The 8964-nt window shown below is 35.6% G+C and overlaps 2 protein-coding genes across 2 annotated transcripts; one reads left to right on the forward strand and one right to left on the reverse strand.

Annotated features, from left to right (window-relative positions):
• Window positions 1-737: 737 nt before the first annotated feature.
• On the reverse strand, window positions 738-1490 carry LOC148581588 (uncharacterized). The gene has a single exon (XM_088492712.1). The coding sequence runs from the start codon at window positions 1488-1490 to the stop codon at window positions 738-740; it is 753 nt and encodes a 250-aa protein (XP_088348838.1).
• Window positions 1491-2611: 1121 nt separating this feature from the next.
• LOC107622769 (eukaryotic translation initiation factor 3 subunit B) lies at window positions 2612-7449 on the forward strand. The gene is made up of 11 exons (XM_016324789.3): window positions 2612-2978; window positions 3170-3407; window positions 3682-3828; window positions 4355-4483; window positions 4622-4750; window positions 4832-4915; window positions 4997-5121; window positions 5219-5417; window positions 5521-6053; window positions 6138-6246; window positions 6860-7449. The coding sequence occupies exons 1-11, from the start codon at window positions 2857-2859 to the stop codon at window positions 7196-7198; spliced, it is 2154 nt and encodes a 717-aa protein (XP_016180275.1). The 5' UTR covers window positions 2612-2856; the 3' UTR covers window positions 7199-7449.
• The last annotated feature ends 1515 nt before the right edge of the window (window positions 7450-8964 follow it).

An 8964-nucleotide genomic window follows, 5' to 3' on the forward strand; every position in this document is an offset into this window, starting at 1 on the left:
TTTCGTACCAACTCCTTACAGTGCACCCGAGACATCTTATTTGACGCCCCCTAACATTCCAATTAATAATATTTAAATGGTCACAATCCATAAAAAATAAATTAAATAATTGGAATGTTTAATCATTCTACCTCACATTGATGGACCCCTGTCTCCAAGTGTCTCTTTGTGGACTTGCACCGCAGAACCATCATTCTTCTGTTGAGGTTGGGTCTCCAAGTTTGTTGTTGCACTAACTTTATCAAGCTCTTTTTGTACTCGAGAATCCATTGACAATGCTTCAGTAGGTGAGTTTTGAAGCGAAATAGGACGCTGCCTTTTGTGTCCTGCTTTAAAAAAGGGAGTACTCTGATCCTTGAAAGCCACCTGAGTTGTTCCCAAAGAACCAAGCGTGGATGGAGGATCTTTCTTTTCCTTAGGCCCCACCTTTACATTTGATAAGGACTTCACCTTTGCATTTGATGAGGATCCAACATGCATGTTATTAGACCCAAAAAAAATTTTTTACTCACCAAATTGGAGCATATTGCTACATTGGCTTTTTTTGGCACCACATTGTGGCCTTTACCCACTTTTTCCTTGCCTTTTCTACTAACTGTAACCCATTCACTCTCTTTTGCACGAGTATCCCTTTCCATACGTGAGTCTTGCAAATTATCATGCACAAGATCTGCTGCACCATGCTTCTCCATAATTGGAATTGATTTGGCATTAATTCCAAATTCAAAAGATAAATTTTAATTTTTTACTGGGATTTGACTACCTTCCACCGTTTTCTTATTGTTATCTACAGGAAAAAGTGACGGCAAATTTTTCTCCTTCACCGTGCTTTCCTTCCCAATGCCATTGTTGTTCTCTTTCACACATTCTCTTGTGACATGCCCAAAGCAGCAACATTTTTCACAAATTAAATTCAAGTGCTCATATTCTATGTCATACATATGACCATCAACTTGAATTTTTTTTATAACTGGAAGTCCCAAGTTAATTTGCACACATGCTCTTGCATACTTTCCCCTCTTTGCAGACTTGGTGGCTAAGTCGATGTGGATCGGTTTGCCAACAGATGACGCAATCATTTTCATGGCTCTCTCTTGATAATAGTTAATGTTTAAACCTGTGATTCTTATCCAAACCATGGTAGACCCAAAAGTGTTTTCACAAGGTCTGAATGAAGAACTCCAAGGTTTAATCGCAACATAGCTTCCAGTAATCATCCACGGTCCTCCAAGGAGAACTTTCTCTCTACCCTCCAAGAGATCAAATTTGACTAAGAAATAGCCAAAACCAACATCTAGTACCTCATATCCTCCTTTGGTTCTCCATACGCCTTTAAGCCTGTGCGTGATCGCTGTATAGCTAAAATTTTTTCCAAGAACTTTGATCACGATGGCATCTTTGTCGGGCTCTGCCAATATCTCTTTTACTTCCTCAGTGAACGTCACAGTTGGTATCTCCAAATCACCTTGCTTACCAACTACGGTAGCCATCTTATCCCCATCAAGAGAATCAGCAACCTCTAAAGCTCTCCTTGCTGAGGCACCAACAACAACTTTATCTCTGAACGATATACGCTGACTTTGAGTCTTGTTACCATCTCCTTTAATCCCCTCCTTTTCACCTGATGCATGCCCCCTCCGCTCTCTCCCTTATTGCTTCCGCCGACATGGCCGGCTGCCTCGCTATGTGCCACCCTCGAAGACTCCCCTGCTCTCCCCACTCTCCATTTCACGTACTCTCATGTACTCTCTCGTACTAGGGTTTGTTTTCTCTCTCAATGTCTATGTATTTATGTCTATGTCTCAAACTGCACATAAATCAAACGCAACCTAAAGTAAGGACGATTTTAAAATCAAGTTAAATCTTAGAGACGATTTTGTATGAAAAAAAGGTTGAGGACAAAAAAAAAAAGATAAGGTTTAAAATTAGGATTTAGGTTTTAAAATTTAAAATAAAAAAGATAATTTTAAAAAATTGGTTGATATTAGCGGAAAAAATTAACTCTCTAGTTAAATTCGATAATGCAAGATACTTATTATGCTAATTGTGTTTGAACACTAATTAAATTCTAACTATTTAACACAAACATAAAGTTGTCCATGGTGCCTCTGAACTCTGAAGTAAGAAATTAAAGAATTTCGTTTGCCATTAGTGTTCATTTTTAAGATTTAAAGCTTACCCATATTTTGGAGTTATTTATGAATTTGCGCTTACGAATATAAGCTTTAGTTTTGGAGTAGTCGTTCAAGTGTCAACTCGAAGTATATTTTGTCAGATTCGAACTTATCATTTTTATTAGGTGTTATCATATTTAATCGGATTTGTGTTATCATTTGAATAACAAGTTGCATTTTATAAAAATATATATTTTAAAGTAAAAGTAATAACAGAATATTATATTTTATATTTCAGTTAATATGTTTTATATTATATGGTGTAGTATATTTATTTTAATATAAATATAATATAATATTTATTAAATTTAATTTTTTATATAAAATTTATAAATTTATGTATATTAATTTTATATTACATCGAATTAACCCGGTTTGATATAATTTATTTTAAATTAGTTTAGAGTTGAGTTAAATAAATCGGGTAGAGTCTAATTAAACTTGGTCCGGTATAGTTTATTTTAATTATATTTAGCGAGCATTTGGGCCGGGCCGAATAAAATTGTAGAAGAAAAAACCCAATAAAATATTGTGTTCTGTACCAATCTCATTCATTTTTGCGTCCTTACGTTTTATTGTTCCACCGCCCAGACCTAAACCTCTCTAGAGTCTCGGCTTCTCCCTCAGTCCCGCAGCTTACCCTATTTTCTGCTGTTACTGTTTCTTGGAGGAGCAACCAATTATGGCGGATGTCGCCGTGATGAGAGAGATTGAGGCCACCGCCTCACGTCTTGGTGTAGATCTCTCCGCCATTGATCTCGACTCTATTCGCCTCCCTCCTGATGACGACCTCGGCATCCAAAGGTACCAACTTTTTACCTTTTCATAACTCCACCGAAGAAATTTATCTTGGATAGTTGTCCATCTTTTAATTTTACTGCCCCTTGTTCTTGGGCATCTATAATTAGGGTTTGAAGGATTTGTTTGATATTTATTGTTGCGTGAGAATATATTTGGGGCGGATTTCAATAAATGTTGATTTTTGATAATGACAGTGATGATGACGATGTTTACCAAGAGGAAAATCTCGAGTTTGATACTGGGTTTGGGAACATTATAGTGGTGGACAATCTACCCGTTGTTCCAAGGGAGAAGTTTGAGAAGCTTGAGGGTGTAATCAGAAAAATCTATAGCCAGATTGGTCTCATCAAGGAGGATGGACTCTGGATGCCCGTTGATCCACAAACTGAAAAAACTTTGGGTTATTGCTTCATTGAGTATAACACACCTCAGGTTATTATCTGCTAAACATATACTCTTGTTGAATAAGTAATTAGTAATAATATATTTTGCATGTTTAATACCTGTTAAGTTGTTATTCCCCCAATTAATGGAAAAGTAAAGAGATGGTTTGTAACAAAGTTACTTTCACTCTTGTTTGGAAAATTAATAACGGAAGAACAGGTTGGAGTTTTATTCATCTTTAAGGAAATTTTATTTTATATCTGTAATTATGTTATTATTATTAACCAATAATTATGTTTTATTGATTTGGTTGTCATGCTAGGAAGCTGAGCTTGCTAAAGAGAAGACCCATGGATATAAGTTGGATCGTGCACACATATTTTCTGTGAATATGTTTGATGACTTTGATAGATTCATGAAAGTTCCAGATGAGTGGGCTCCACCTGAAACTAGTCCATACACTCCTGGGGTAATAATTTGATCATTCTCTATGCCCTTTATGTGTGTGATATAGCAAGTAGAGTAATTGTGATCTGTCGTTTCTTTTCCCTTCAAGAAGTTTTGAAAAGTATGGAGATTCTTGTGATATTCTGTACGATTAATTTTTTTTTCCATTTAATCCCCTTGAATTTATTTGATATTTGAAGCTAAAAATATATGCTAAACCCAACTACTAACTAGAAATTTTGTATTTTTTACTTTGCTATATGTTATTTATTGCTTGGTTGTTTAAGTGTTATATTAAGAATATTTTCCCTTGTAGGTGTAGATTGTGTACAAATAAGGATACTAGTGCCTTTATTCCTTTATCTTGCATTACATTTTTTCCATCATTGTCCTTACACTAAACTCTCATATCATATGCATAGCTATGTTATGCTCTGTGGTTTAGATTGTACCATGCATTACTAACAGTACTCTTCAATCTTCAATTATAAATCTCCGATAAATAAATTCCTCTCCTTTTACAAGCCTTGCTATCTGATCTGTTGCAGGAAAATCTTCAACATTGGCTGACTGACTCAAAAGCCCGAGACCAGTTTGTGATTCGTGCTGGTTCAGATACTGAGGTGTTGTGGAATGATGCAAGACATTTGAAGCCTGATCCAGTTTATAAGCGTGCAGTGAGTAGTTTTCGGGACCTTTATTTCATTAATATGATAATATGATGTCGTAGTCAAAGTTTTTGCATGCTTCATCGCTTCTTTAAATTATCTTTGCTTTTAAGATTGTCTGTCGTTTAATGTATCTTTCATGTGCAGTTCTGGACTGAGAGTTTTGTGCAATGGTCCCCAATGGGTACATACCTAGCAACCATACATAGGCAAGGAGCAGCAGTTTGGGGAGGTGCCACAACATTCAATCGTCTCATGCGATATGCTCATCCCCAGGTAAATTTTGGCCCTTATCCATGCAATATTGTTTTATGAGCTATGTTCTTGTTACTTAGGCAATGAAGGTACCAACTGCAGGTTAAACTTATTGATTTTTCACCCGGTGAGAAGTATTTGGTAACCTATAGTAGCCATGAGCCAAGCAATCCTCGAGATGCAAATGTAAGAATTTCCTTGTTTTAGTATCTATTTTATTCTTACAGATTCTATGGCATTGTCTTACTAATCCAATTAACTTTCTAGAGGGTTGTGATAAATATATTTGATGTGAGAACTGGAAAAGTCATGAGAGATTTTAAGGGAAGTGCTGATGATTTTGCCATTGGAGGTGCTGGAGGTGTTGCAGGAGTGTCATGGCCCATTTTCAGGTAATTATTTGTTTTCCTGGCTTGGCTTGTGATGGTGATAGTAGTAATAATTACTATTGTTATCATTAACTTATTGGAATGATAATATTTCTTTTAGATGGGGTGGAGGAAAGGACGACAAGTACTTTGCAAGACTAGGGAAAAATATGATCTCTGTGTACGAGACAGATACATTCTCTCTTGTTGACAAGAAATCGTTAAAGGTTGAAAGTGTGATGGATTTCAGCTGGTCACCAACTGATCCCATCCTTGCACTTTTTGTTCCTGAATTGGGTGGTGGGAACCAGCCAGCTAGGGTAAGTTCATTTTGCTGATTTTCCTTTTTATGCATGCATGGAAAGCTTCTTTGGGTGTATGAAGCACTGTTATTTGATATCCTTTGTTGCATTCATTTTGTAGGTGAGTCTGGTTCAGATCCCCAGTAAAGAGGAACTCAGGCAGAAGAATCTTTTCAGTGTCAGTGATTGCAAGATGTATTGGCAAAGCAATGGAGAGTATCTAGCTGTTAAGGTTGATCGTTACACAAAAACCAAGAAAAGCACTTACACAGGCTTTGAGCTTTTCCGCATAAAAGAGCGAGATATACCCATTGAAGTGTTGGAGCTTGAAAATAAGAATGATAAGATTATTGCATTTGCCTGGGAGCCAAAGGGCCATAGGTTCGCTGTTATTCACGGTGATCACCCAAGGCCTGACATCAGTTTTTACTCGATGAAGACTGCTCAAAATACAGGTCGTGTTTCAAAGCTTACTACTCTCAAGGGAAAGCAAGCTAATGCCCTTTTCTGGTCACCCGCTGGTCGATTCATAATACTTGCTGGATTGAAAGGTCTGAATGGACAGCTTGAATTTTATAATGTGGATGAACTGGAAACCATGGCAACTGCTGAGCATTTTATGGCAACAGACATTGAATGGGATCCTACTGGGAGGTAATAGCATGAAGTGTAAAAATATAGAGTTCAAACATCTGCAATGTATTGTCCTGTTTCATCTACTAACATGTACTTCTGCAGGTATGTTGCAACCTCTGTAACTTCAGTTCATGAAATGGAAAATGGGTTCAACATATGGTCTTTCCATGGCAAACTTCTTTATCGTATTCTGAAGGATCATTTCTTCCAGGTATTGATTCCTTGTGTTGTCTTCAAGGTGTCTGTCTTGTGTTTATAAAACGTCATGAATAAAATGCAAATCCAATGCAACCATGGTGCACAGCAATTTAAGTGCTTATATTAATTCACTCACAAAAATGAAGTACATTGATTTTTATTTAGGAAGTACATGAAACTTTTCCGTGGTCCACTGTATTTATATTTGTTTTTTTCTTTTTAATATGTTGCTTCATAAAATACATGAGGTGGAATCTCATCTTATGTGGTTTGGACATGGGAGAAGGCTGGTAGAACATAATGAGAAGGGTGGATTAGATGTAAAGATAGACCATCGGGTAGATGTTGAAGAAGACAAAAAAGACTGTATGAAGTGATCAAGTAGGATCTCTGTGTGAACGATGTCACGGTAGACATGATACATAATAGGGTTTAATGACGTTATTTAATCCATGTAGTCAACCCATCTAGTGAGATAATGCATGGTTGTTCTTAAAATATATAAATACATAATTGTCAGGGCTAAAATATAAAAGACACTGTCATATTAGATTGTTGAATTAGTTCATTATGTCTACTGAGACTATTGTGCAATACTGAGCAATGATGTGCTCTCGTTATGGCAGTACTTGTGGAGGCCAAGGCCACCAACTCTGCTGAGCCCAGAGAAAGAGGAGGAGATTGCTAAGAACCTGAAGAAGTACAGCAAGAAGTACGAGGCGGAGGACCAAGACGTGTCCATGCTGTTGAGCGAGCAAGAAAGAGAAAAGAGGAAGGCCTTGAAAGATGAATGGGAGAGATGGGTAAATGAGTGGAAGAAGCAGCATGAGGAAGAGAAGTTGGAGAGACAGAAGCTCCGGGACGGAGAAGCAAGTGACGAAGAGGAGGAGTATGAGGCAAAGGAAGTTGAAATCGAAGAAGTTATTGATGTCAAGGAGGAGGTTGTTCCTTTGGATCATGAGTGATTCATTCTTTGAAATATATGGTATGTAACTCCCCGTCATAGTTGCTGCTTGGTTTCTTTCTTGAGAAAGGAAGGAGAGGAAAAATTTTCCCTGTTTTGATGGATCAAGAGTAGAATAATTTGATACTGTTTTAGTGTATTTTCTTTTTTGGTCTGGATATTGTTTAGCTGTATTAACTCATGGTGAGGAGCTTCACAGACTTCTTGGTCATCAAAATTCAATAGGCGACGTAGGCCCTTGTTTTCTAGCAGGTAGGGGTGCCAAAAGGCGGGTTGGGTTGGAGATTTGGGACCGCTAAACTTTAAAAAGCCCGCCACCACACCGTCTAATCCGTCGGTTTTGCCGTGGTGGGGCGGGCTTTTACGGCAGGTCAAATTTTTTTGGTCAGGGCCGTTTTTTCTACAAATTTCTGTGATATTATTGATCTATAAAAAGAAGATGATAATTGAAGACAGTTATTAAAATCAAATTGGTGATTGAATTGGTCAAATTATTGGTTTATTGATTTATTGGTTCAGTAGTTTAATTGATAAATTATTGGTCTAATTGATAAAATCAATAATATATAAATAAAAAATATAAAATATTTAAAAATTTAAATATAAAATTTAAAATAAATATTTTTATTAATATTTTAAGAATAATTAAGTTTTGAATTCTAAAATAACTAATATATAGATAGACATAAAATTAGTTCGTACTATCATAATAATTTTTTAATTGGATATTAAGAATAACAATTTATAAATTATATTCAAAGAATAATTTTAAAGTTTGGATATATTTATATAATTATTTAATTATATATTAGTTAGGATATATTTTCTCACACCTCTTGCTATATCTTCTCAACCCCCACGCTGATGACTAATGATTGGATTGGTTCGTGTCGGTTTAATTGGTTTGAATCGGTTTTGACTGTTTTATTTTTTTAAATGGTTAGAATACTAATTCAGATCGGTATAAGGTTTGGTTTATTGGTTTTTCAATTGAATTTGTCAGTTTGGTCCAATTTTAACAATTATAATTTAAGATGTTTTAAGTTATATTTTGGATTATGTTTAATGTTTGATTGATTATAAATTTGGAGATGTTTTGGATAATATTTGTTTTGTTTTAGACAAAGTTGATTTTATTATTTTATTTTAAAAAATTTGGTTTATGATTATGTTTATTATATATTTATAATTATAAAAATTTTAATGTTTGTGAATTTAGAAATGATAAATTTATTGAAATGACTGTGAAATTATATATATTATTTAATATTTAATGGTTTATAAAAAAAGATTTGACAGACTTAGCCTGTCAACTTGCCGTTAGGCGGAGGGAGCGAATCAGCCCGCCAAATGGTGGGCTTTTGGCGAAGCGGGACGGACTTCCCCGTTTGTCATCCTTAATAGCAAGAGCTTCACTCTTTTATATTTATCTTGTATTAGTATAGTATTGGGCCAAGAAACAATTCATTAAATTGAAAATGCGAAGGCTTAAATTGTACATGTGCTATTTAATAAGGAGATTCGAGAAATATGAATAAGTCGAGTTTCGTTGGGGAGAAATTCAGATCTAGATTCGAAGCGCCTATTAGAATTGGGTCAGCAGTCAGCACTCTCCGCTATTAGTTTTCTTCAACCGTGTGTGTCCGTGAACCGGCGACCTTCATATATCTAGCCACTACAATTATCAGAAAATAATATCAACAATTTATTAAGGAGTTTAGTTAAAAAGAAATATTTTAAAGACTCCGGTTGTTCCGTTTGTTTAAA

This window comes from Arachis ipaensis, chromosome B10, assembly GCF_059453495.1.
Source record: "Arachis ipaensis isolate K30076 ecotype BB chromosome B10, ASM5945349v1, whole genome shotgun sequence".
Classification (NCBI taxonomy): domain Eukaryota; kingdom Viridiplantae; phylum Streptophyta; class Magnoliopsida; order Fabales; family Fabaceae; genus Arachis; species Arachis ipaensis.

Excerpts from the sequence above, each read along its gene's own strand:
- LOC107622769 (XM_016324789.3), top strand. The coding sequence starts at position 2,857 with ATGGCGGATGTCGCCGTGATGAGAGAGATTGAGGCCACCGCCTCACGT. Across the intron at positions 4,751-4,831 it reads TGCGATATGCTCATCCCCAG|GTTAAACTTATTGATTTTTC; the intron begins GTAAATTTTGGC and ends TACCAACTGCAG. Across the intron at positions 6,054-6,137 it reads GAATGGGATCCTACTGGGAG|GTATGTTGCAACCTCTGTAA; the intron begins GTAATAGCATGA and ends GTACTTCTGCAG.
- LOC148581588 (XM_088492712.1), bottom strand. The coding sequence starts at position 1,490 with ATGGCTACCGTAGTTGGTAAGCAAGGTGATTTGGAGATACCAACTGTG.